The sequence below is a fragment of the Pungitius pungitius genome, chromosome 5 (assembly GCF_949316345.1).
Source record: "Pungitius pungitius chromosome 5, fPunPun2.1, whole genome shotgun sequence".
In the NCBI taxonomy this organism is placed as follows: Eukaryota; Metazoa; Chordata; class Actinopteri; order Perciformes; family Gasterosteidae; genus Pungitius; species Pungitius pungitius.
In genome coordinates, this window is record NC_084904.1 from 14,265,199 (window position 1) to 14,292,579 (window position 27,381).

Below are 27,381 nucleotides of genomic sequence, written 5' to 3' on the forward strand. Positions count from 1 at the left end.
AAAATACATATATATTTCCAGCAGCAATTAAGATACAGTATATGGACAAACAAAAAACAACCAAAACTCACCTCTGAGCTGGCAGCTTCTTCAGGCACAGTCACCGTAGCAGTGCTGGCCCCATGAAGGAGGCGAGGAGGAGAGCCAAGGATCGGACCGACTAGTCTAACATTAGTCAGCTCTGCTGTGAAGCTCTCACCGACTGACAAAAACACCTACAGAGACAAAAGGCAGGCAAAAAATACTGTTAAAACAGAGAATTTTATTTAAAAAGGGTTTGAATGTCTCTGCAAAAGCATGGTCATCATTACCTGACTGCTGATAGGCACAATAATGGTACTGAAGGTTTGGCCCTCTCTAAAGGTCAGTCTTCCTTCATCTTGTCCTCCAAGTATTTCCTTTATGTCCATGACTTCATCTATCCCTCCACTGATCCGATAGCCCACGATAGTATCGCCAAACAGCCCGGCAAGCCGTGTCACGTTCATCACCAGAACTCTGGTGATCTGAGATTCTGACTCCACTATCATAATCGATTGTTGTTTGGAGTTCAGGGAGAAGACACCGTAAGGCTCGTCGTTAGCACGGACCCTTAGTGGGAGAAGGAAAAATGAATTCAAACTCAATTCAATTTCAGACGTTGCGGCCTTGAGGCCAATATGACAGACCTGATAAGCGCCCTGATCTGGTTTTGGTTGGCGTCCAGAGTTGCACCCCCCTCCACAGCTGTGAGCTGGACTGTGTAGAGCTCCTCTAACTCTGGTACCGTATCAGGCATCAGGCTGAGGACAATTTCTGCATCCCTTTGACCTTCCAGGATCATCACTGAGCCACCTAAGGCTAGAAAATCACCAACTGTATCCGAGTCACTCTGTATCTGCCAACGCACCTGAGGTGAAAGAAAAAGTAGGGTTTAACCGTGTTTAAACTTGAACAGTGGCAACAAATAACACTCAACACCAGAAAGGCATGTTCCCAGGGTTTTGTTAGGGTTGTGGTGCTCACCAACTGGTGGAAGCAAACCCCACGTTCAGTTTTGAAACAAGCTTTATCCGCTTGGGCTGATACAGACCTCGCCACTCACTAAGTGATCATTGAACGGGAAGAATGTGACAAGTTAATTGAATGTGTATAAATTAAATCTTACCGTGATGTTACCCATTACACCCTCTCTGCGTGTAACATACAGGGAAATGTTGAAGGGGCCTTCTGCTTCTGTGGATTCATTGTAGACGCGCTCTTGAAGAGCATCCTCGGTAAACTGGACTATACCATTTGGGTCACCAAACTTCTCTATCTGGGAGACAGAAGACAACATGGGTAAGTGGGGTGTGGATGCGTACGTCCTGTTTGATTCCTTCCAGCAATGGATGCCTTTGAAATCAAATTTGATTGATCCTTTACACAACCTCAATTGATTTATGATAAACCTTAAGGATTTATACAATAAATTACCTTTAGTGTTACGGAACCGGCCTGCGGGTCAACATCCACCTCCCCAGACAGAATGCTGAGCTCTACAACAAATGTCTCTTCCACTTCCACTTCCCCATGGGGGAGAATACATAGCTCTATGACTTGTGTCCCTTCATCTCCATCCCTGAAGAAGAAGGACCCATTCACGGGCTCTCTAATGTCTTTATTCAATGGTGAAAGGACCTCTCTGCTATTAGGGCCGAGTATCTTCCAAGCGACCTGACAAAAAGTAAAACCAGTTTGAATCAAACTATGTCTACATAGAAGGAACTTATTCAAGTTAACTAATCAATTACTTAACTGTGAGTTGAGTAATCATTGCTAAGATAACTTGACGTAAGTAGAAAATATTGTTCCTCGTACCGTTGCGTTGCCCACTTGGCCTCCTGCTCTCTCCAGAAGAAGAAGAAGTTTGAGAGTGGAGTTTGGATTGACCAGCGTGATTAGGCTCTGGTTGAGGAAACGCATCGCCCCATTCAGAGAGTCACTCTTGGCGATGGTCACCCTCGCAACTTGTCGAGAGCCCAGAACTGCTCCCCCAGTTGCTCCAACAAGCAGAACGTCAAATACCTCTTCATATTCACTGGGGGAGATTATTTCAGTGTTAACTTGGAATTTAAATATGTCTAAGAATTGAGCTACAAATAAATTCTAATTAGTTCTCACTTTACCTGTCCAGGTCATCTATAATCGTGAGATTTATGTAGCTTGTATTCTGTCCATGGAGAAACTTTGCTGAGCCATTATTCAGTATGTAGTCGAGGTCGGGGGTTGCACTCAGGCCTCTGGAAGTGAACTGAGCTGAGACTATTCCGTATGAGCCTACTCTCCTCACCACCGGGATCAACAGAGTTCCCACATTCTCCTCAACTGTAAGAAAGAGTGCCAGAAGAAAACATTCAGATGTAGTGAATCATCTATTAAATCTTGTATGACAGTTCTCTTTACCTGTTTGCTTAGCTTGAGCATTTCACATCTCAAGAGATGATCATGATTTCATTTGTTGTTTGGTTTTGCCTCCTACCTGTAATGTTGACATAGTCCTGCCTGAACTCCAAGATACCCTCAAAGTTGTCATTCTTTAATATGACCACCGCAACAGAGGAGATGTTGCCTATAGCTGGAGGCTGGTCCAGCTGGAGACCCGAACCAACAGCACTGACCACCAGAGGGCGACATATAATTAAGAATCACTGTCATCCAATCAGTCACATCAACATTAAATGAAGGCTTTTGCAATGCAAAGTCTATGAAGGACTATGACCTCCTAAAGCTAAAATAGAATCATGAACCAAAAAAGCTGCTAATCTAATCCAATGTATCAAATACCTTTACCTGACATTGACTAGCTCCACTTCAGTGATGTTAAGGAAGAACATCTCAGTATCCTCTGCAAGACTGTCGTCCAGGACATGTAGTGTAACTTGTTGTGAGGTCTGGCCTGGAGGAAAGAGTAGTCGTCCTGAAGCAGGAGCAAAGTCCACGCCACTGACCGCTGTGTGACCTGAGGTGTGATAGGTCACCCACACACTGCCCAGACTCCCTAAAGAGCGAATGATTGTCACGTTCACCTACAGTGAATGAGAAAAAAATCATATCACCTTGGATTAGGTTGGAATACACAAGGCTTATTTGTTAATGTCTATACTCCACTATATAGCAGATCTATATATGTATCAGTCTCATATTATTGACCTCACCATTCCCTCCTCCTCGGACACCCTGATCTGCTGTTGGGTGAAGGAGAACAGGCCATAGGGGTTGTCGCTGGCTGCCATGACGATCTTGGCATGCTTGCCTGTAGAACTGATTTCCATACCAGCAGTGGCAGAGGTCAAAGTAAGCTGGTACTGCTGACGCTCTTCAGGAAGATCGTCATCCAGAGCCTGCCATAATAATGGGTACGCCAGAGACATTTTTACGGAAGGAAAATAAAAAAGTATTATTACAATACATTTAGGTCTGCATGTGCATATTCTGCAGTGATTTGATGCAGAAAACATCTGGATTTTTTAGTACCTTCAGAATAATTGTAGCATATGACTGTCCGTCCTTCATAGTGACGGTGCCAGAGATCACTTCAAACTCAGAGACCACAGCTGGAGTGATATTCCAGTACACCTGGACTTCTCCAAACACACCTGGTCCTCGCACCAGTCTGTGGGATACACACACATATATAAAAGGATTTTCAAATTCTTGATTAATAAACAGAAACAATATCTTGTTTATCTTCCCAAGTTCTACAGTTTGATGTTTATCTCACCTAACCACCGCACTACCATTGTAATCTCCCTGAGGCTCCCCAATGAGGATGTTCCTAGAGGATTCCTCTATTCCAACAATCCCCAGGGCAGCTTTGTCTGCCCTGATAGTTATGGTGGCCATGCCTAGAGCAGAAGACAAAGAGATCATGGGTGGGAAGCTGGATGAAGAAGATGGATATGATTATTTCATTGATGTAAGACAACTCTAAAAGACAAAGACTGGCAGTGGGAGGTTGGGTCACATCTTAAACACTGACCTTTCAAGGGGTCAATGATAGCGCCACTCTCAGCAGGAAACAGCTGTATTGTGAAATACTCAGTACCTTCCAGTGTTGTGTCAGTGAGGGCTCTAATCGTGAACGATTTCATAGATTCTGTCTGAAAGGTAGGAAAAGTATAGTAGACTTCATGAAGCAACGTACTATACAGCAGGTAAAGATAAAAGATTAAGTATTACCTCGTGTTATTATTACAATATGTGGACTATCCCATCCTTTTAAACTGTACCTTATTGAAGACAAGAGTTCCATTGAAAGGTGAGAGGTCATCTCTAGCTTTGCCTTGCAGCTGCCACCCCAAAGTCACTGCCCCTTCTCCTCCTAGACTGCGCAGTACTAATAGTGTGGCCAAAGCAGCTGGATCATCCACAAACTCTGGCTCGCTGACAGTAACCTAAGAGATTAAGTATGGTAATTATTTCTAAACCCCTCACGCCCCCCAAAAAAAGAATACAATTGAAAAGGTTGTTTTAGATTTGTTGAGAATGCTGTGATATTAGAGGGTTTTGAGAGGTTGTCAAGTATATATGTGAGATAAGTATCGTAAACTCTGGGTGTACCAAAAATCACCTCCAGTTTCTGAAATCCAAATTGTCCGAGAGGCGAGTCGTTAGGTGGAATGCTGATAGTAACAGAGGTAGCATCTCCTAGTCGAGCACCACCAATCACACGAAGTAAATTCACTCTGAAGATCTCCAAAGCCTCCACTCGCTCGTCATCCAAGATGGTGATGGCAATTGTAGCAGTTCTCTAAGAATCAGTAAAAGTGAAACACAAGCTAACAACCTGGAAGCTCTGTTTAAAATAACCTGCGGACAGCATCACATCGAAGTATAAGGGAAAAATAAAAGCAGAATTATTTAAAATAAGGACAATTTATCCATTTATGTACCTGCCCATCTTGAAAGGTGATGTTCCCAAATGAGGGGCTGAAATCGTTGAGATCAGCAGTCCCCGGCTGAGCCTCCCAGTAGAGGACCAGTCTTCCAGTTGTACCAGCGAGGCGAATCACTGACAGATGGAGGACGTTGTCTGGTGGTGGAATCTCAAATGCCAGCACGCTTCCTGTGATAGCCTGGACAAAATGTTGAGGAACTAGATGTTTAGAGATGCAAACTGCATCAAAGACAGAAATGATTATATCATTATTAAGACTTCATCTATATCATGTTCATGTCCAAGTCACTGTCACAGAGACAACCTTAAGCTCACCTGGGACACATTGAACTGCAGAATCCCTCGAGGGTCATCATTCTCCTGGATGGTGACCTCTGCTACTTCCATACCAGGCCTCTTCACACTGGGTTGCCCTCCCCCCATCGACCCACTAACAAGCTCCACACTGGTGATATTTACAAGAAAACTCTCTGCCACCTCTGGAACGTCATCCTTAGAAAACACACACATGTACATATACACTGAGTAATGCAAACATAAATGTTCCCACTCTGTCATAGGAACGTATTTAGTAACCATACGAACTGGTTTGACAATAAATATGCTGAATGTTAAAAATGTTTTAAACTTTTACTCAGCACTGTCTCCTCACCGGTAGGATTGTGACGGTGACAAGAGCCACTGTAGCACCATTTATCATGATGATGGTGTTGTCTTTTGACATGAAGTCCTGTCCTGGAGTGGCCTGGTTGGATGGGGGGTGGTACAAGGCCGGCCTGGTCTGATAATGGATTTCCACTTCACCTGAAGAGCCCTGCTCCCTAACTATAGAGAGTGTCACATTCACTGGAACCCCTGTGAGATGGGAGAATAAATGGTGTTAAACACATCATTGGATTTAACTCACATGACCTGTCAATGTAGCAATAATAACCAAAATCAGGAAGCATCCCATAACTTTAGGGCAGGTAAAATTCTCCAGTACGTTTAGGGCTGGCTTCCAACACAATGGTCAAGGCAAATGCTTATTACTTTACATGCTGGAAATGATGCCTTTCCAGTTAATTTCAGTGTGCCCATTGCAAATGCTAATTATGTATAGCAACCATTTCTGTAATAGGGCAATAGCTATATTTGGGGATATCTTGTTACAGTGAATAAGTGTCCTCTGAACTGTGATCCAGTCCAAAAATACAGTCAATGCAAATCATCACTCGTTTATAAATTTCTTGTGACATCAATTGTACACCTACTTTGTGGTTCTTGTGTTAGGGTAAACTGGGAGTCGAGATGCCAGCCAATTACCCCATAGGGAGAACCATTTGGTCGGATGGTGAGCAGAGCCAGTGCCCGTTGCTTGTCAATGACTGCAGCCTGTCGCAGGTCCTGCAGCCCCACAGTGGTGACATCTACGAGGGTGATGGTGACACTCTCTCTCAGCTCTGGGACAGCATCTGCTATTACAGTCAGTGAGATGATGGCCACTGACTGTCCCTCTGAAAATATTACCTAGAGATATAAAAACATTTTAACTTGATTGCAGAAATGTCTTACGTTAAGACTATAATTTGTCATGTATTTATTTTCCCTTACGTTGTCAATACAGCGATGTCTAAATTATAACAGGAGGGAAAGGTTTACTCACCACTCCTGACGTGGGGTAAATGTCTGCCAGACTGCCATTGGCTGCCCAGTGAACGGTCAGTCTGCCAAAAGTCCCCCTTTTCCTCTCCATACTGAGAGAAATTTCCTTATTTTGCTCCAACTCCTCCACCTCCACAGATAGAGAATTCTGCAGAGCGGTGATAATACAATACTTTTGTGGTAATGCTTAAATATGCCATTAAAATTCTTAAATTCTGACTGGATGTAAGTAAATTGAGGTTTAACTAAATGGCTGTACATGATTGACTACTTATCATTTGTGGTAAAGGCACAGGCGGTCTAGTCACTGTTTACCTGAGCAAAGCCGATGACTCCATGGGCATCGTCGTTGGTTGGGACAATGACAGTCATATGACCACCAAATCCAATCTCAGCCCCTCCCTTTGGATTCTTCAGACTGACGTGGAAGTACTCTTGCTCTTCAGGGATGTCATCATCTATGATGTTCACTGCTATCTCTAGCTCGCTGTCACCTGGTGCAAAGTGCAACTCCCCGAAACTGAATGTGACAAATGAAAGAAAACGTAACACGATTTATTAAATTCACCCGATTGGCTTTTCTGGCTTAGATCTGGTGTGTCTGTCAAATAATTTGAGTACCCGGGTATGAAATCAGACTGATTGGAGACAGAAGTGAATTGATAAACAGATGAACTACTCTCTTCAGTAGAAGCCAAGAGGGTCTTGTTGGTGTTGAGGGATGTGACCAGGAGAGACAAGAAGCTAAAGGCTGGAGGGGCCCTCAGGACCATGGCAAGCAGATTGACATCAGATCTCCAGGAGTAGAGTGAAGAGCCATTTCTTCCAGCTAGCAAGACATAAGCTACGAGACAAATATGAAATTAGTTTGTCTGGCCGATTGATAAAAGTACAAAAACAACTGAATCTGCGACGTTTACAAACCAACAAAGCAGTTTGTGAAATGTGTACTTACTGATGCCAGAAGAAGTGAAGGGGTGAATAGAAGTGAGGCCTGGATGAGGAATAGACTGAGAAAGCTGTGGAAAAGGCTTCCCTGAGCTCCACTGTAACACTACACAGGATGGAGAAGGACCTAGAGAAAGATACAGGAATGCGCTGAAAAAAACATGGATTTATGTTCCTTTCATGCTAGAATAACATGTTTATGTAAAGTAAGGGCTGGTTTGACTGACACACCCAAGACTGACAAATTACAACCTCTCAGTTACTCTCTGGCTCTGCTTGGCTCCACACTAAGGCCTTTCCCGTAAACCCACTACAGGTCGAAACCAGGAAAATTAACCACTTTTGCGGAGAGATTATGGCTCATCAAAATAAACAGAGCGTAGTATAAATATATGATCAGGCCTAAATTGCAAATGTTGCAATCGAACAGACAAGCGAACAAGTCGGTTTTTGTGAACCTTCTGAAGTATAACAGATTTGTTTGTACTAACTTGACCAACATCTACAAAATCCACTAGAAAGTACACTTAAGAGTAGAACCACACAAAATAGTATCTTATAATTCCAGACACACAACTATCTTCTAAGAATACAGTAGAATTTAGGGTCACTTTTTAACATATCATTGTGGCCTTATGAACAATAACAGACAAATTAAATGTACTAATATTGTTTGAAACATCAATTAACTGATAGAAGCTTTTCAAATGAGACGGATGAACACAACAATAATTAATGATATGTGACGAAGAAAGACGGGACACCTTCAACGGCAGCAAACAGGAGAGTGTCCTCTGCTCTAGTGTTGATTGTCTCCACGTGAATCGCTCTGCCAGCGAGTGGGAGAGGCTGTGGATCCTGAAACCTCCCACTGGTCCACTGAAGCAGGAGGCAGCTGGCAGTCTGTCTGTCTATGCACACTAACAGGTAGGGAACAGCCGCACGGACAAATGGAGCGACACTGAGGATGTCCTCTCTGTTGTCGAGAGTCTGGTGGAGGGTGAAGAAGCCTCCTGTCCGAAGAAAAATCTGTGGCATGAAACAAACCAAATACAATGGTATCAGGCTTGAGTGACATTTCTCCAATGAGAAGTATTTTCCTGCTTTTCATGATCTTGACATAACTAAAAATATTAAAACCAAACAGTGGCACACCCGCCTCACCTGGCTTGATGCTATTAAATAATCTCTGCCTTCAGTGGCAAAGTGTTTCACATCCAGAGCTTCAACTCCTAAGGTTTGTTCCTAAAAAAACAAGACTGCCTCAAATCAATGGCAAATGACACAAGACAACACTAGAGTGTTAAAGTAGCATATAAAAAGTGTTGACAGTGTAGTCTGTACTTACCAATGTGATATTGAGGTCCATTTGCAATTTGAAGATGCTGAGGTTCGCAGCGGGGTAAAAAGGAGGACCGCTATGTGTAATTGCAATGTAGGTGGAGCCATTTACTGCAAACCCCACACAGGAGCTTGGGTCCTGAATCCTAACAGACTGTGATCACCAAAATAGAGAAAGAGTTCAACGCTAACCCGTTAATAAAGTTTCCATTGGCATTTCACCCTTGAATGTATGTGTTCACAGTAGGTACATCATGTGCTTTTTGAGGGACAGTAATTATTGTTAGCCTACCTCTACTGGCACTAAAACCCCCTGCCACCGATAAAGAGTGGCCAAGGTGAGGGAGGATCCAGCAATGGGCCTCCGATCCAGCCTCATGGCCAGGAAGGAAGGCCCTTCAGGAAGGGAGCACCAAGAAGAAGTGGGGTTGTCCTCAAAGCTCTGGTACACACCCATCACTGGAAGGTGACCCTCTAGAAAAAAAATGTAAGTCCAAATTATTGTAAGACAATGGGAAAAAAGTACAGAAGAAACGAGGGGCATTCATGAATGTTCAGACAGTTGACTTTCGATTAAGACATTTTTTGGTCTTACCAGAGGCAATGGCTGTGTCGGATTGCAACTCCCATTCCACACTGACAGACGACTCCAGACCATTGCTGCGAGAAACGGTTAGGAAGACGTCCATGCCACCTTCTTCAGCAACCACCTTTGTGTTAGTTCTGTACAGAAAACACACATCGAATTAGACAACACACAGTTTGACGTGAGGTTTCTTCATGTCTCTCTTTATCGCGCTTTCTCTTTCCATTTTCATTTCTTAGGGGCAATTGAAATTATTTTATATTGTTTTACTGGTGTGTGTTTGATGAAGTTGCACCTCCCCTGCAGTTCCACCCCCTTAAGATTAAACCTTGCAGTTTGAGAACTACTGGTATACGGCAAGTGTTTAGTACATTCCAATTTTCTAATTTGTTAGTACATCTGTATTGAGACCTGTTAATTGAAGGTCCAATGCGGAACAAGCCCGAAGGTGCTAAGTTCTCCAAGATGGTGATGACACTTTTGAGTTGGTCCCCCATCCGTGCGCCCCCTGTTGGGCTGGACAGAGTCACTGTGAAGGTTTCATTCACTTCAGGCTCAGCATCCAGCACTGCCCCTATCTCCAGCATCTAAAACACAATACAATATTAATATTTTCTCATGTATGTGTGATGTATGTGTGAATGTATGTGTGAATTCCCTTACCTTAAATCTGGCTCCATCTTCAAGCACCACAGACCCTTGTGCTGGCATCAAATCAGCCTCTGCTAGACTGCCGTTGGCATCAGTAATGGTAAATTGAACAGTCACAGCGCCAAATGTGCCTTTCTCAGGGTTCCTAACCACGTACAGCGTTGCCACACTCTCACTCAGCCCAGACACTGATGTAGGCTCCCTCAATAAGAAATGCTCGCTGGTGTTAAATGAAATTACACCGTGTCCATCGTCACTGGCCAGGATATTTACGGTGGCTACAAGGAAACAAAAATGTGTAGATCAGGAAGATAATATCATAGTGACAAAGTTGGAGATTCTATTCATTACCACCATATTACTTAGTTTTTCCTTTTTGTTTATATGGCGTTGGAACAGGAACCATGGTAAAGTTTCAGACACACTTTTGTGTCATTGTGCAGGATTTATTTTTCCATTGTAAAGAGTGCAGTTAAATAAGCCATGTCACACAGCAAGGTGTTCTAATGTAGCCTGAGGTGATGTAAGTAAGGTAAATTCCATCCAAAGTGGAGTGGAGTTATAAGTAGAGAACCACTTGTCTTTTGCATTCGTATAACAGGTCATCTGTTGTATTACCTGTATTGATATTTTTCTCTATAAGCCCATGTGTGCTATTCTTTACTTCAGGATAAAAACATATTTTCAATAAATTAAAATATATATATTCATGCAAATAATACCCTTAAACCCACCCCCCCCCCCCCAATTAGCCCGATACATTCTAGAGCAGACAAATATATCGTTAAATCAAGGGAGTATAACAATTGATGATATACTACTACCTTTTCTAAATCACATGTTGTTAAATCACTCTTCAATTTAGACCATGCATTTCCAGTTGTGTATTTTAAATGAATATGTAATGAAAGCACATGTTTTACGGTCCTGTGCTTTTGTACTCAGGAATTCAGAAATTCTGTTGTATTCTATTCTGCTCTGGCATCTACCTCTAGTATTGGTTCCCAGCCTCCCATACCTGTGGTATTGGTTCCCAGCTCCAGCCCAGGCGAGGGCTTAGAAAGGATGAGCTGGAATCTCTCAGCTCCTTCTGGAATGGCGTCATCGATCATCTGCACTTCTACAAATTTATGCCTTTCGCCATCAACAAAACGGAGCATCTGTGTGGCACAGGAGCATATCATGGACTGTGTGTACAAGTGAGTCTGGGACTTTTTGAATAATGTTTGAATACTGTCTGAATAGTGACCGTTTCACTGGTGTTGTAGTCTAGTCCCTGTTGAGCTTCTAGGTTCTGAGCATAGAAGAAGACAGAGACATTTCCATATGTCCCCTTGTTCCTGTAAGCCACTAGAGTCAGTACTCCTATTGTTTCGTTCACTTCAAACCTGGAAACCACAACATATTTGCATGATGAAAACAATTGGAGCATGTACAAAACGACATACGGAATTTGTTATTTGTGGATGGCTTTCTTACATAGTGTTTGTCCATTCAATGACTCCTCTAATTCCATCATTAGCAGCAATGCTAACCTCGACCACCAAACCGTGGGTGTCTGAGAAAATAATTATAGAATTATACATCGTAAGCAACCATATGATGACCCTAATTGCTCTCAATAGCTTGTTGTGACTTCAGGTATAAATGCAGCACAAGCACTCACAAAAAGATATGAGAGAGGAAACTGTAGAGAATCCGTCAAGGCACAATATGAGCAAAGAATTACAGCGAGGAAGTGTCTCCTGTAAGTCGCTTGGACGGCCGGGCAGCAAAGTCTGTTGGAGGACTGATTTATGAGCTCCTGAATAGACTGCTGGCAATCACTTTATGGCTTGGACCGTGGGAGGCCAGCTCCGGGTTTAGTTTGGCGTTCTCTATCTTCACTCAAAAGTGTGCAACTCGGCTCCCACCAAATCCCAAGGCTTCCTCAATCATGGAAAGCATCAATCTCCACGTCCAAGCCGCATAATGACTGCTGCCAAAAAAGCGGTCGCGTGTTTATTGGGTTTCCACGCAGATGTACGATAGTATTCTGGGATCCTGCTACTGAGTAGTATTCTGCCCTCTCATCACTTTCTGAAGTTCCTCATTCATAAATTGAACTGTTGTTTGTGATTATGCAAAAGCAGTAGCGAACACTACCAAGCTTTTCTATGGTGCACTGTGATGGAAAAACTACATTGCTGTTGTTTAATGTACCATGCATTATGGAATGGTACATTAAACATCCGGAATATGAGAATACATAAATATACATTTTACCTGGTAATTTGCAATACACAACTTCTATTCATCAAAAATAATGAGAAATTGTTAAGAGGAAAGAAGAGCATAAAGTTCACAAACACAGTCTACAATTTCGTAACAACAGATCAACTCTATGCTGTTAAATGTATCCATACCTAGTTTTGGAACAGTGGCAAGAGTTGTGATGAGCACTGCTGATGTTATGTTGACCAGGAAGAACTCCTGGAGCTCAGGAATGTTGTCCTAAAGAAATTGTGTTTAAATTGAAAGCTTTTAAATTCCAGATACATAAAAATCCACATCAAGGAAGCAGAGCTTGAGGAAAAGAAAGGAGAAGAAAGGAAAGAAAGGAGGAATGTCAACGCTTACCTCCAGTATGGTGACAGGGATGGCAACAGAAGTTTGTCCATCCTGAAGTATCACAAAACCAGTACCAGAAATGAAGTCTTGTCCCGGTTCAGCGAGAGAACCTTCCACCAATGACATGTCTTGGAGAGAACCTCTTATAACTTCATAAGTGATATTCACTGCTCCTGTACACAAACATTTAGGTATGATATATTTTAGAATATAAATAACCAAAAGTCAATTCATTAAAGGCAACCCATTCATTTAGTAAATGTGTTTGTGTTCACACTTCCTACTAACCTGAGGCTCCAAACTCTCTATTGACGTAGATGTTTATAGTTTGGCCCCGTTCCTCTGTGGTCACCCTAAGGGATGATGGGGCGATACTCAGCAGCCCATAGGGTTCATCGATGGTGTCCACAGTGAGCACTGCCTCACTACCCTGAACATCTAGCGCAGCTTGACCGGTGACCACAACACCTGTGTGGAAATCAACGTTAATCTCTGTAATAAATCCGGACCATGGGTCAGTTTGTCATTTTGTGCGCTATAGTTGACCACAAAGATACTAGGAGCTAATGGATTACCAAATGTTTGTATGTTGGACAAGGAAACTTTGTATTCATCTTTGTTCTCAGGGGTGGCATCCTCAAGAAGCTGCAGGACTATGGTGTCATTTAGTTTTTCCTGTAAGAGACACACCCAAATACATAGTTACTGCTTGAGACAATAAATTACAGCTGTGTCAATTAAACTCAAGAACAATATGTTGATCCATGCAAAAGTCTGCATTACTATACAGCGAATAAACAAGTTGATAAGATGTGCATTGATCTCCATCTGATATTCACCTCAGCAAAAAAAAGTGTCCCTGAGATTTTAGTAAAGGTCCGGTGTACAAGGGGCCCTTTTACATTCCAGTCGACAGTGACATTACCCAGACCAGGAGCTGTTCTCGTCACCAACAAGGACAGCCTTTCACCTGTAATATAAAATATAAGTTAAAATGTAGAATTGTAAAGAAATACGCTCTTGTGGACTTCTGAAGGGATGTCATTTTCTTGTACAGCAGATCAAAGTGGGTAACCCATGCTGCTAAGTTAAAGTCAGGGAGACTATAATCCCTCATGCATAAATAATTCAAGACAATGACAGACAGCCATAGAACCCACTTGTTGCTACTCACTGGTGCATTCCCTTACTTTAGCACTCATAAATAGTTAAAATCTCTAGTGACAAGGAAAGTGTAAAGGGTTTGGAATGCATAGTATGTGGGTGATAATGTACTTGAACATACAGAACAAATATCAATTATAAATTGCTCGCAAATGATAAGAAATAACTAACCACCTTTTCTGGTAATGACGGAACGGGAGGCTGGATGAAATCCTACTATTCCAGCCACGTAATCATTCGCCAGTATCACTATGGTTACAGTGTCAGAGTTGGGCAGGATCCGACTTCCTCCCTCCGTATTAACAAGACCAATCATGATGCTCTCATTGTCCTCTGGCACAATATCATCCCTGATTAAAATCTCAATTGTCTTCTTCAGATCACCTGCAGAAAGAGTAATACAATTTGAAATACTTTTTAATAGCAAATTGTAAAACGAAGTACTATTACAAATCAGTGAATGATCAACATACCATCAAAGACCAGAATCCCTCCAGTACCGCTGAAGTCAGCATCCGGTGTACCCTTTCCTCCCACAAACCTCCACTCTATGGTGACAGTGCCCAGATTCCCTCCTCTCCTCTCTATAACCAGAGGCACCACAACCATTGGCTCCTCTCGAACCTCTAGATAGAGCCCCTCATTAGTGGTGTTGGGACTGAGGCTGTATATCAAAAATACGCCAAACGCATCTCCATTCATCCCTATAGTGACCACAGCTTTATCTGGCAGGCCAATCGAGGGCAGGTTCTTCTGCGCCACTGTCAGATTTATCAGCTCTACCTTAAAACAATACAAGGTAAAACCTGTTATTTGCTATACAGTTCAAAATGAATGTGATTAATAGAAATGTAACCATGGATAACACAAGGGTTTTACCTTTAATATGTGTATGGAGAAGCTCTCATCCAGTTCAGGAAATGTATCAGTCAAGATTGGGACGGTGAGGTTTGCGACCCCTGATCCATCTTCCATTAAGGCCCTTTGAGCTGTCACAGGGCTGTAATCACTTCCTGCCACAGCCTGGGTACTAAACAGGACAGCAGCTGCCGTAACGTTTTTTACATATGTCATAACTTGAGATTGAGGGGTCAGCTGGCCAACCACTGAAGTCACCCAAGTGCAGGACGGTAAGGTCACCCCTGATGAGAGACAGAAGGCCTTGCAGGCTGCCTCTCTAAGACAGGCTGCAGCGCATGCCGCCAAAGGGTCAATCTGCCCGGTGATGTTAACTGTCCTCACAGGGGCAGGGGATGGAACACCTGGTTTTGGGATGTTGTAGTACATTAGTAGACTCTGGCCGTCAGCTTGAGCCAAGCCAACAATGTCCACCTCAGAGGTGCTGTAAACGATCTCCAAGCGACCAAAGTGTCCGCCTCTGGAATAAACATAATGGGGATCATTAAGGACAGGAAGAGGTGAGTACATAAGAGTACACACAACAACTTCAAATAATCCCATTATTACAGAAGAAAACTAAATATTAAAGTACCTTCTGCGGATAGTAATATTGGCTCTATAAACTCCTTCCAGTGGCTCCTGAAGGCGGTAAACCGTCTGTTCAAAGTACACTGTCCCATATGGATTGTCATTGTCAGGCACTATTATATTAACAGATGTATCAGCCCCGAGGCTTCCTCCATTACTGGCACCAATAAGCTCCACCTTAATTATCTAGAAAAGACAGAGAGGGATTCATATATTGTAACTCAAATTACGTAAAAACTTCACGAAATGTATCGTGCCACATCATTCTCACTGTCAGCTTCTCACCTCAGTGGTTTCAGGTACATCGTCAGCTAAAATCTCCACTCGGAGCATCTTCATGGTCTCTCCAGGAGCAAATGTAACCTCTCCTGATGTAGGTCGGATGTCCCCCACTGCTAGTTTACCATTGACAGTGGCCTGCCATTGGACTACTACTGTGCCTATAGTACCAGCATTACGGACTATGGGCAACTTGACCTCCATGGAATTAGACCCTGGTTCCTCTATGGTAACTGGAACAGCTTGGAAGACTTTGTAGAAATAAAATCAAGCAAAATCAAACATTTAGAATTAGTCAAAATAAAATAAAGATAACAAATCCTGGATTATGTCTACTAACCAAAGGCACCAAAAGGGTCATCAGAAGGCAGTATGGTGATGATGGCACGCCTGAGCTCCCCTAGGAGAGCTCCACCAGTGGTCTGGTTGATCAGCTCGATGAGAAAAGTCTCCTCTAGCTCAGGGACCACATCATTGATGACATAGACGGGTACCGACTTACTGGACTCCCCCTCTAGGAGGACCACATCAGTGGAGGCTACACTGTAGTCTTCACCTATAGGATTACACACATGTGTACTGTATGTATATGGACATGTGTGGTCTGCTCAAACACAAATCATAGAAAGAAAGATTTAAATCTATGCATCATGCCCAACACTTACTGACTCTGGCGGTCAAAGGCACTGCTCGGAACTTGACGGAAACGTCAGCGAATATCCCCCCTACACGTGTAACATTTATTATGGGCCCAACGTAGTGCTCGGCTACACTGACAGCAGAAGCGGACAGCTGGAGGATTCCAAAAGCATCGTCGCTGGCCTCCACTATCACCTGGGCAACAATGTCAGTCCTGAGGCCCAGCGAAGGAGAATTGTAAACTGGAAGGAACAGAAAGAGAAGGTTTCATCAGCTTAGCACTGTATGATTAAAGTATGGTTATGTTGTATATCTGTGGGGGTGTCGGTATCTTACTGAGCCTCTCCTGCTCTCCCTTGATGAGTTGAACACTGATCAACACCACAAACACAGACTCATCTCTCTCTGGATCCTCATCATCCAGTACTTGCATGGTGATGTTTGCTTCACTCTGATTGGCCAAGAACACAACAGAATCCAAGAGGGGAACAAAATCCCGCCCCTCAGTTGCTCGGCCAAACCCTGGGGTTCTGTAAGGTTCCGGATCAGCCTCTTTCAGCGTTCCATAAGTCACTCGCACCTAGACATATCAGAAATGTCATTCTGATATTTCATTATCAAAAGCCAAAGATACTAATTAGTCGCTTTATTGCAGAAAGACTCACCTGACCCATCAGGCCTCGCTGTCGCAGGATGATGAGGGAGACAGCTGAGTTGGCTTCGGAAAGCCGGACAGACCTTGTTTTATTAGCGAATACAAAAACGCCGTAAGGATCGTCGCTGGCGAGCACAGTCAGAGTGGCAGATGTCTGGACACCCAGACGACCATGGGTGACGTTAACCAGGGAAACACTGACACTCGTGTCCAACTCAGAGATGTCATCCTGGGCCACATTGATGATGATGTTCTCCGACGTCTGACCTACACCAAAGGTGATGTTCCCAAACCTGCTGAGGAGCTCCCCCTCCGAACTCGGATCAGCCTCCCAGTACACGGTTACATTTGAGAGGTCACCAAATGCCCGATCCACCTAGGAGAGAACAAGAAGAAAACCACAACACTTAAGCCTACACTGTATTTTAACAGAGCATTAAAAAACAATTGGTAATTTGGCACTAAGAATACACTGACCTGCAGGACAACAGAGCTGCGTCCATCCTCAGGCTCTGTTCCATTAACAGTCAGGGATTGAGGACTGAACTGAAACACTCCATGGGCATCATCAGAAGCAGCAATGGTCACTGTGATGCGGGACGCAGCTCCCAAGCTGGCTGCAAACAAAATACTGAATATAAACATGTGTTGCTTTTAAGTCCTTGATTCAGGTTGCATTTCTAAGAACATCAGTATGAAGTAAATGAGAAGAACCCTATAGGAAGGAATGTATATTTGAAGGTCATCTTTTAATCAAACAAGCCGGGGATTTTAACAGAAATAACCCAATCATAACAAACCTTCTTACAACCAAAAAAGAGATTTTATGGTCAAGAGAATCAGACTGACATGGCAATGTGTTTAGGTTGTTCAGAATATGGGACAACGTTCAACATTCTTAGTGGGAAACCTTTGGGATCTCTGACTAATCTGTAGAACATTTAACCCCGCTGCCTGTGAAAGGCTGTTTGTTTTTCCCACATGCCTCTCCTTGGGTACTTTTCACAGGGGTCACAGTACAATGTAAATACCCTCTACAATTAACACACAGGCACATGCACACACACATGCATCTATGCGTGTACATGCACTTGACACTGAGCTTTCAAAAAAGTATTTTTTTGTCTATCCAACCAGCCAAAAATATTTTTCTGAAAGAAAGACAGAGTACTTGTGATTTATGAAAACATTAAATATCAGATATAAAAAATATAAATGCAACTTGAGTGAGAAATAGTGCGGGTTTGGAGGTGAAGAAATGGAGACAAGAGGCAGCGCAGGGAGAAAGGGGGTGTACTCACCACAGTGATGAAAGGATGGAAGCAGGTCAGAGTCACTCTCCCCACTTCCACTTCCTTCACTACGTAGAAACTGATCCACTGATGGATCACACACGATTAGAATCACACCGGAGGAGTAGAGTGGAGATTGATGGGAAGGAAGGAAGGAAGGTAGTCACACAAGAAGGTGGGTATGCAAAAGCACAAAGGACCACAGCACAAAAATCACACAAAACAGAAGGCCAGATTAAAGGTTTGGTTCAGTTCCAATTAAGATAAGTAAAGAATGAACGCAAGAGAACTGTGGAAATTATTTCTACTGCTCAAAATATTGCTTGTAGAATCCTTTTATGAAATTTATGAAATGATTTGTGATTATCGGCTAATATATCTCACCTCCCCCTTCAGTATTGTAGAGCTCCACTCTAAAAATCTTATTCAGCTCAGGGACAGGATTGTCTATGATGGTCACATTTATGAACTTTAACCTCTCCCCTGGAAGAAAGTCCAGAATGCCTTCGGAGTCCTGCCAGAGGAATATCCAGAAAGAATTAGCAAGAAAAATGTATTCTCTCACCAACTTTCTTATTAGTTTACCCATAATTTATGTGTATGCCTTTGTGAGATAAAAGACCCCAGTAGAACAAACCTCATAGTCTTCAGGGCTGGACGCTGTGAAGGGGGTTGTCCTGTACCCAACCATGACCCTTCCCAAGAGGCCTTGAGCCCTGGCCACCAGCAAATGGACTTGTCCATCTTCCTCGTTAACGGTTATGTGGGCAGGTTCTAATGCCGGAGCGATCAATCCCTCTCCTTGAGGGATGGGCTGAAACTGTAGCAGGCCTGGATTATGGGAGAGGTGTGTGTGTGTTTTATAGTAATATAAAGACAAAAGAGGGAAGAGGTGAGATGGAAGTGGGAAGGCAGATGGAGTCGGGGAGGAAAAATGCACATGAGAGAAGGAAACAGAGAGGGAAAATTGCTGACCGATTATGTCACATCATGCTATTCGTACAGATCTCTTATTGCTAAAACTCGCAACATTTAAAGAACAACTATAGTATTTTTGAGGCATGTGAGTGAATACCATAAGGGTGGTCACTAGCTGTGACAGTCACAGAGTTAACGGAGTTAGCTGGGTCGATGCTTGCACCGCTGGTTGGAGTGGAGCCTTGCTTCCCATCACCTGACTCCGCTGACACCAGCGTTATCAGAAAGGACTCTGCCAGCTCTGGGAGGTTATCATTCAACACCAACAGGTTCAATACCTAACAGAAAAAATTTCATATTAGTACAGTGTGCACACTTTTGAAGATTTTGCCTATATTTCAGAAGGCAACGTAAAAGCTTTATTATCCACTGGCACCTGTTAACGGTTTCAATTTACAGACAAACAAACCACTAGATGGGGCTGGTTGTCCATAAACATTGTTATTTGGGGTGCCTATTTTGGGCATATTGAATTCATTTGCAATTAGTCCATTTGAGTCAATTACACACACACACACACACACACACACACACACCCACCTCAGAGCGCTTTCCAGGCATGAACAGCACAGCTCCAGTGGCATTAACAAAATCTTGATGGGCTGGCGTCTCGCTGTCCAGTTGTGTAACACTGTAGTTGACATAAACCTGGTCCAGAGATCCCCGCATGCGCTCAATCACACAAGAGATAGTGGAACCCTCCTCGCTTGTCTGTAAGGACATACAACAGAATAATGAAAATAACTTGTGGCCAAAAAGATAAATAAACTCATTGCTTAAATGAGGTAGTCTTACCAACTATGTTAATGAGCCAGTTTAGACAGCACATTAATAATTAGATTCAAACGGGAAGCACCTGATAGCCCACATGCCTCTACATTTATCTACAAAAGATAAAGGATGTATAGAAGATCCCCTAGTTCTGATGGAATGCCATCTCGGGCCCTGACACCTGTCGTGCTGATGGAAACGAGGAACTAGATCCCCCGTCTCCAGTGCTGGAACTCCTTATCCACTTCTATAGGAATGCCTTGACTGGCAGACCTTCGGTAGCGCAGCCAGCTGTCGCTCTACCTGAGAGGGGTCAACATGAGAGTCCACGCTTCCAATCCAACTAAAAATTGAGAGCATGCTCCCCCTGCAGCCATGCATGAAGACTGATTAAAAATGCAGCAGGACAGGGACTGACAAAAACAATCGGTTTACATTACTTTTGTTTCTTTGCATAAACAAAACTGAGCAACAAATGCTACTGTAACAGTGGTCATGTTAACTAGTACATTCAAAACATTATAATTCCCTCAATTCACCAGTCTGTTGTGCACTTACATCAGGAATGCAGTCACCGGTGAATCCAAAAAGCCCATTGGCATTGTCACTTTTCATGACTCGCAGGGTGGCACTGGGTCTGGGGAAAGGGAGGCGTGCTCCACCTTGAACTGCTACCAACTGTAAATAGAAAACCTCCTCTCCCTCCTCTTCATCATCATCCCTGGCCTCCACAACAAACGACTTCTGCCTCTCATCCTGCCGGTACCGAAGGTAACCTGAGATGTTACGCAGGTCTGTTTTAGCAGGCTGGGTGTGGAGCTCGTGAATGTGGCTGCGGTTCAGCTTTGCACTGTACAAGCGAACATCCTGGAGGAGACCTGTGTATCGCTGTTCACCCTCTGGATTCGACCCAATAAACACTGACGCAGGTCCTGGGATGAAAGTGCACAAAAAAAGAACCGTGCATTGTATTTTATACAGAAAATGTATATATGGTTTACAACAAAATATTTCAATTCAATAGATTAATGTGGTGGCTGGTCACAAGCTGCTATCAAACATTGACACGAAGACCCACAGATACCATGAATCTTAATAAATTAAACGTAGATAAATTCCCTGTATTGCGTTCTCTACATACATAAAACGAGAACATTCATTGTTAAACAAGTTGTGGTCTTGCTGAAGAGGCTTCAAACATGGCCATTACTATTTCACTGAAATAAAAAAATACCTCTTTTAGAATTCACAAAACTCTTTTCACATAGTTGTTTCTTATTTCTCTGGTATTGCAAGCTCAACATTTTTCCATTTGATTAATTTTGTCGCTTAACATTTGAGAGATCTGGTAAGATATTAGTAACTCACTAATGAGACTAATGAGACCCAAAATCTGATTTGACATAATAACAGTCATATTATTGTTAATACAACTTGGATGCTATGTTGAAATGGCCCCAAAATGCACAGATCCAGCTATCTCTCATTAATTTATATATTTACTCAATACTCTCCTGCATATTGCTTCCTGTACTGATGAATGCAGGGAATCTGTCATAGTAAGCAGATCTAAAGCCCTGACAAAGAAAAATTCCGCAATAAAACATGAAATGATTGATAATATATACATTGACTGTGATTGAAGTTAGCCAACGAACCATCCAAATATGTCTCCTTTGTGAGGTTTGGGTCCAATAGAGACAGTGAATATTGTCCCCATTAATTAGAGAGAATTGAAAGAAAAGAAGATGCCGACTGATTCCCTTTCGCAGTAACAATATCCAGCAGTGCTGAAGCTAAGGGGTCACTCAAGCATAGCAGAGTTCCAGGAGTCCTGAACAATGAGGAAGTGACTGAGACGTGTGTGTGTGTGTGTGTGCATACGTGTGTATGAAAGTGTTTTTGCAATATGTTTGTAAGAAGGATAAGACTCATTCCATACGGGAACAATGAGAGAGACTCTAGAAACCCTCTCCCCAGAGATTATTATAAATGTGAATGTAAAAGACATAAAACGAGTAATTTCATTGCAGCTTCACATTAAATTTGGTAACAATTATCATTTAAAAATGCATCATAGGAGTTTTCAAAGTTGCATAAGACAACCGACATGCTGGAAAATCGTGACAACATATGCAGAAGAAAAATATATATATACTTTTGATAAATATCTATAATATTTGCTCACCATCAGTGATGCCCTCTCCTTTGATGCTTTTCAGTCCTCCAGGAATAGGATTCCCATCCAGGAAGAACTCAATAATCCCATCATCAACAGTAATGATGAGATGTAACCAGGAATTATTCTCTACAAATTTCTCAGCAGTGGCCCGGGCCACTTGAGTATTGTTTGATCCTATGACTGTATAATACAGCATCACCATGACATGAGACTCATTGGTCTGAACCTTCACTCCATAATACAGGGTCCCATTCTTGGATCCTTTGTAGACTATGAAGCCGTCCGTGTCCGGCCTGGGCACGAGCCAAGCAGAGAAGGTGAAGTTTCCGACAGCAGCGGGCCCATCTTTGGGAGAGATATTCCCGTAAGCTCCTGGAAGCCCGGAGAAAAACCATGTGTCTGTGGCTGAGTGGTGCCGCCTGGCATGAGGCCTGAGCTGAACCTCGTCTGGGAAGGATGCTAGGAGAAGCAGGTCATCCATCAGAGGAAGGCCCTCTGGGAAGCGTCCAGAAACAATCTCCCAGGCAACCCGCACGTCGCCAAAAGTACCCTGCTGTCGGAGGATGGTGAAGGAAGTGACATCAGCCATGTCATCCTCTGAGACTACGTCTTCAGCTATTTCCTGGTCCAGGTTGTCGTCGGCGATGGAAAATACACCAAACGGGTCGTCATTGAAGGGGATGTGAATCGAGGCAGTCAGAGAAGTCTTGGCTAGTTGTCCACCCTCCCCTGGATAACCACCTTAAAGAAAATATAGGAAAATAAGTAGCATTTAGGGGAATTTTTTCACAGAAATGGAATGTCATACTATTAAGCATGTGTTCTTTCCTACACGCTTGGCACAAAGGAAAAGTTTGTTGCGAAATCCTACACAATTAATCCTCCATTCCTTTCAAATCTGTAAAATGTATCACCTGAGATATTAACCAGCCTGAGGACAAAGAACTCATTGAATTCTGGGAGCTTGTCTGAGATGGCCTCCAGTACAATAGGCCTGGTCTCTTCCCCTGTTTTGAAGATGATGGAGCCAGATGTGTTGGTAAACTCTTGGTTTTCCTCCAGAGGAGTGACTGAGTCATTGGCAAACAGCTGCCAGAAGACCGTAACACTACCAAAGTGCCCTCTAGAACGCAGGATACTGGGACAGTGAAAGAGAAATTATTTCAGTAGTGGAATACAGGAGAAAACAGCTTGAGAATGTATCATTTCAGAGTTTTGTATATATGCATAGAAAACATTTTCAAATGTACATGAGAATTTAGACAGAGGTGTTGCACAAAACATGAATTGAATGCTGTTTCTTACTAAACATTATTGGTCTTGCCCTCTTCCACAGGTTTCTCTATTGCTTCCAGAAAGAAAATCCCGTTGGCATCATCATTGGCCTCAATCACCACAGTAGCTGTGTTTGCTCCATACACAACCGCATCCCCTGTGTGCATAATCATATTGTCAAGTTGGATCAGGGCCTGCAAGCACATATTTCAACTGGACCAACTGGTATGCAAATTTGATCCTCATTAAACAAGACATTTCAAATGTGTTTCAACTCAAAACATGTCTTTGATTGACTTCTAACATGGCGATTATTGTCTTTTTACAAATCCTCTATAAAAAAAAGACCATCCCCTAGCATAAACTCAAGGGCAACCCTTACTCTACTCTACACAATGTTAATCAATAGACAGAGAGAGGCCGGTGGAGTGGCTGGTCTTTGTGTCTTAGAAAGTCTGGAGTATGGTAATTAAGGTTGCAATTAAGGTCCTGTTGGTGCCCAAAGGTCTTTCATTCCCATCCCTGACACACAATAACCGTTTTAAGAGAGAGCTTTCTAATGAGAGGCCAATGACTTTCAACTGTGTTAATCCTTGGAGGCGATGCAGATTATACTGTTTCCATTACCTGAAGCGACCAACATTGGTGAAGATATGATACCGCCTTATATTACCTGACAAAGCAATGATTCACAGAAAATATTCTGATTATACCCAGTACATACCTGCGCTAACCATTCCTTTCAAAGGAGCCATTGAACTTACCGGTTGCATTGTAAAGAACAATGTTGAAGGGCTCATCAGTCTCAGGTATGTTGTCATCTTCCACAGCTACAGAGATGTTCTTCATCCATTCACCCACATCATACACCAGCAACATGTCGTTACTCAGCACGGTGATGTCCCCTGGAGATGCCCCTCTGTATTCCACGCGGTACATCACCGTGGCAACGAAGTCTGTCCGCCCTGCCCTCAAGACAGTGAAGTTGGCCAGGCCCCCTTCCTGAAGCCGCACAACCACATGTTCTTGGGTGATGTCAAGGTGTGGGGGAGGGGTTAAGGGGGGGGGTGAAGAGGAGTCAATGATTATCTTTTCCAATCTTTCAGAGGATCTTCCATAAACAGTAATCTGAACAGCATCCTTACCAGAAAAGTAAATGGGGTCATCATTCTTATTTATCTGTAAATTGGCATTGAGTATGTTTCCCAGTCTTGCACCACCCGTAGCATTTAATAGTGTGATTGTGAAATTCTCCATGTCCTCTGGGATCTTAAAATAAAAAATGAATATCATTAAAAAAAAATTAACTCAATTTTGGAATAAAGGCAATTTTAGGTTTACGTTCAAATTTTACCTCATCAGGTAAGGAGAAGAGAGTTAGGTTGTTGAGGTATTCCCTTTCCATGAAGGTGATGTTTCCCTGGAGAGGACTGACATCTCCTGACCGGGCTGGCTCCAAGACCCAGGACACTGACACTTCTCCGAAATGACCCCTGTTCCTCACTACAGGGAACACAGCTGAAGGCAAACAGAAGTGAAAGATGATGCATTTAAATATTGAAACCTTACAAAAAGTTGTGCATGTAGCGTTCTCTTGATATTTGCCCTGCGTTTGAGGTTATTTGGTATACAAAATGATGATAATGTATTTTCTGCCTCAGTTTTTTGTTGCAGTCCTGCCATTTCCTATAAAAGTATCAAAAGGGACTAAGTACCCCTGTGCATCTTGTCCCCTTTGCTCTCATTGATGGCCACTGTCAATCCTGATTGGATGAACTCAATGACCCCAAAAGGGTCGTCGTTCTTCCGCACTGTGATGTTGACCTCCCTGGAGTTGCCTAGACGACTGGGTGGAGTGCTGTGGCTACTAAGTACCACAGTGAAGGTCTCGTCCAGCTGTATGAACACACAGGCGTACAAAAACACAGACAGACAGATTTCATGTTGCAAATACAGATATAACGCAGTTATTTTATTTGATTTAAACATAAGTTTACCACTATCAAACTGAGAAGGCCTCGTTGAGAAGTTATTATATAGAATGTAAACATCAGCATGTAATGTTCTTACCTCCGGCACCTCATCAGGCCTTGCAATCAGTGTCACTACCAGATCTTTTTCTCCTGGTAGGAACTCCAGGATGCCAGTGGCGCCATAGAATTCAGTGTTGCCGACAGGCATGACAGCGTATCTCACCAGCTGTTTTAGCAACTGCCCCTTGGCTCTGACCACATGCAGCTCCACAGTGTCACCCTCCTAGGACCATTAGAGAAAACACGAGGAAATAACAGTATGTTGATTTAACTGTTGGTTTACATTGTTTTTTAGATAGATAGATATTTGAATTACTCAAATACACGTGAGGTTACAGTTTTAAGACTTACATTGACAAACAATGGACCTCTGGAGAATGAGGAGAACTCAAAGACTCCTCCAGGGTCATCGTTCTCCATGATGACAATCTCTCTGCTGGTAAAGCCGGCTTTCAGGATCTGATTTTCAACATTACTCCTACAATACATACACACAAATAAACAGTGTAAGACCGTAATACAAAGTGACCACTCAAATCAATCACCTACATTGAATGGTAGAAACTGAAATCAGTTTTTTTTTCATTTTCTTTTTGTTTGAGAATGAGAATATAGTTCAACTTTGATCTAGATTTTGTAATGCATTCTTTGCATTATTTTATGTTTATCCATTGTTTATTTTCATCTATATGTTGTAGTTCTGCTATACCTACATCTTAAATGCCTCATTGGAGGGGTGGGGAAAGGGGAAACAGAGGCGTGGGGGGTGTTTTTGTGTTGAGAGAAATAGGAGCCAAGAAAGCATCACATAACGAGTAAATTAGAGACCAAGACATGACAGATAAACAACTCCAGATAAAAGGTAACACCCAAGGCACTGCATGCATACAAACACTGACATCTTCAAAGAAGTACACATCAAGTCTGGTTAATTTAGAGCAAAACTCTAAGAGGAATCTCTGTTTAGCCCCAACAACAACTCTCCTTTGGGTTCCCTTTTTTCACACCATCCCTGAATCCACCATCTCATCCTTGCCACCCCCCATCTCCTGGTCTACCAAAGACCCCAAAAATCCTGAAGTAGGCTCTTTCCAGAAAAAAGTCTTTTATCACGGCACACAAAAGGCTCAGGTTCATTCCAATCTGCACTTACCCAAAATATACTATAAAGCGTGCAGTCTCCACCCTACAAGGGACGAGTGAGAGGGAGAGAAAGTCTGATGTTCTGAACCCATCTCCTACCATAAACACACACCAATTGAGGGATGGGATGAGATAGATCCCACTCAGCCTTTCCCAATTCCAATAGACTAGTTAATTGTATTAGATATTACATAATATCAGCTTCAAATTCTAAACAAAAGTTTATTGTGTGAAAGTTGTGTTTAGTGGCAGAACAGAAACGTCTAATGTGCCTCGAAGGAACAATTATATTAATAATATATTATATAATATTATAATATTAATAATAACTTCTCTTGGATTTTAATACTGTACCTATCAAGAGTAAGCAGTAAGGTCTCGTTGACTTCTGGGATATTATCAGCCATGATGGTAAAGTTGATAGAAGCATCACTCTGTCCGGAGAGGAAGACCACGGAGCTACTTAGAGGCGCCAAGTCGTTAACAGTGACAGCGACGCTATTGTCTCCAATCGGCTGAAGACTCCAGAACACTTCAGCCTGACCATCTGTTCCATCACGGCGTAGGGGAAGGCTTACCTGCAACACCAAACACCACTATAATCAACCACCCATACATTCTGAAAGCAAATACAGGACGATTACTTCTGAACATAAGTTCATAGAGTCAGAAAGAACAAAAGGAGTTTTTCCAGACAAGCAGCAGGGTGGCTATAAAGTCAGAGATTAGAGACTCTTCTCAGTCAGTGGCAAAATAGGAAACTTAAAGTATATTTTGGTATATT

General features: G+C 42.7%; 1 protein-coding gene across 1 annotated transcript in view; it reads right to left on the reverse strand.

Moving 5' to 3' along the window:
- Positions 1–27,381, reverse strand: part of adgrv1 (adhesion G protein-coupled receptor V1) — an 83,432-nt gene that overhangs the window by 37,604 nt on the left and 18,447 nt on the right. Inside the window, exons 12-75 of the mRNA XM_037482640.2 lie at positions 26,952–27,175; positions 25,806–25,932; positions 25,492–25,677; positions 25,137–25,317; positions 24,776–24,939; positions 24,567–24,690; positions 24,186–24,446; positions 23,452–23,578; positions 23,061–23,284; positions 22,153–22,887; positions 20,523–20,896; positions 19,734–19,904; positions 19,291–19,471; positions 18,853–19,046; positions 18,600–18,729; positions 18,225–18,302; positions 17,401–17,540; positions 16,934–17,299; positions 16,605–16,848; positions 16,295–16,510; positions 15,970–16,185; positions 15,636–15,880; positions 15,355–15,536; positions 14,742–15,240; positions 14,336–14,645; positions 14,037–14,246; positions 13,538–13,668; positions 13,274–13,373; positions 12,987–13,166; positions 12,708–12,871; positions 12,494–12,581; positions 11,568–11,646; positions 11,338–11,476; positions 11,107–11,248; positions 10,101–10,366; positions 9,849–10,024; positions 9,447–9,574; positions 9,144–9,325; positions 8,859–9,005; positions 8,675–8,755; positions 8,275–8,539; positions 7,518–7,637; positions 7,184–7,406; positions 6,878–7,082; positions 6,564–6,710; positions 6,172–6,427; positions 5,571–5,773; positions 5,234–5,410; positions 4,914–5,096; positions 4,592–4,771; positions 4,251–4,415; positions 4,001–4,121; positions 3,743–3,866; positions 3,496–3,634; positions 3,177–3,362; positions 2,812–3,047; positions 2,501–2,634; positions 2,148–2,346; positions 1,840–2,059; positions 1,456–1,695; positions 1,148–1,297; positions 669–889; positions 312–591; positions 72–215 (exon numbers count right to left, since the gene is read on the reverse strand). Of these exons, the coding sequence (XP_037338537.2) occupies positions 72–215; positions 312–591; positions 669–889; positions 1,148–1,297; positions 1,456–1,695; positions 1,840–2,059; positions 2,148–2,346; positions 2,501–2,634; positions 2,812–3,047; positions 3,177–3,362; positions 3,496–3,634; positions 3,743–3,866; positions 4,001–4,121; positions 4,251–4,415; positions 4,592–4,771; positions 4,914–5,096; positions 5,234–5,410; positions 5,571–5,773; positions 6,172–6,427; positions 6,564–6,710; positions 6,878–7,082; positions 7,184–7,406; positions 7,518–7,637; positions 8,275–8,539; positions 8,675–8,755; positions 8,859–9,005; positions 9,144–9,325; positions 9,447–9,574; positions 9,849–10,024; positions 10,101–10,366; positions 11,107–11,248; positions 11,338–11,476; positions 11,568–11,646; positions 12,494–12,581; positions 12,708–12,871; positions 12,987–13,166; positions 13,274–13,373; positions 13,538–13,668; positions 14,037–14,246; positions 14,336–14,645; positions 14,742–15,240; positions 15,355–15,536; positions 15,636–15,880; positions 15,970–16,185; positions 16,295–16,510; positions 16,605–16,848; positions 16,934–17,299; positions 17,401–17,540; positions 18,225–18,302; positions 18,600–18,729; positions 18,853–19,046; positions 19,291–19,471; positions 19,734–19,904; positions 20,523–20,896; positions 22,153–22,887; positions 23,061–23,284; positions 23,452–23,578; positions 24,186–24,446; positions 24,567–24,690; positions 24,776–24,939; positions 25,137–25,317; positions 25,492–25,677; positions 25,806–25,932; positions 26,952–27,175 (12,630 nt within the window). The remainder of the gene's footprint in view (positions 1–71; positions 216–311; positions 592–668; positions 890–1,147; positions 1,298–1,455; positions 1,696–1,839; positions 2,060–2,147; positions 2,347–2,500; positions 2,635–2,811; positions 3,048–3,176; positions 3,363–3,495; positions 3,635–3,742; positions 3,867–4,000; positions 4,122–4,250; positions 4,416–4,591; positions 4,772–4,913; positions 5,097–5,233; positions 5,411–5,570; positions 5,774–6,171; positions 6,428–6,563; positions 6,711–6,877; positions 7,083–7,183; positions 7,407–7,517; positions 7,638–8,274; positions 8,540–8,674; positions 8,756–8,858; positions 9,006–9,143; positions 9,326–9,446; positions 9,575–9,848; positions 10,025–10,100; positions 10,367–11,106; positions 11,249–11,337; positions 11,477–11,567; positions 11,647–12,493; positions 12,582–12,707; positions 12,872–12,986; positions 13,167–13,273; positions 13,374–13,537; positions 13,669–14,036; positions 14,247–14,335; positions 14,646–14,741; positions 15,241–15,354; positions 15,537–15,635; positions 15,881–15,969; positions 16,186–16,294; positions 16,511–16,604; positions 16,849–16,933; positions 17,300–17,400; positions 17,541–18,224; positions 18,303–18,599; positions 18,730–18,852; positions 19,047–19,290; positions 19,472–19,733; positions 19,905–20,522; positions 20,897–22,152; positions 22,888–23,060; positions 23,285–23,451; positions 23,579–24,185; positions 24,447–24,566; positions 24,691–24,775; positions 24,940–25,136; positions 25,318–25,491; positions 25,678–25,805; positions 25,933–26,951; positions 27,176–27,381) is intronic.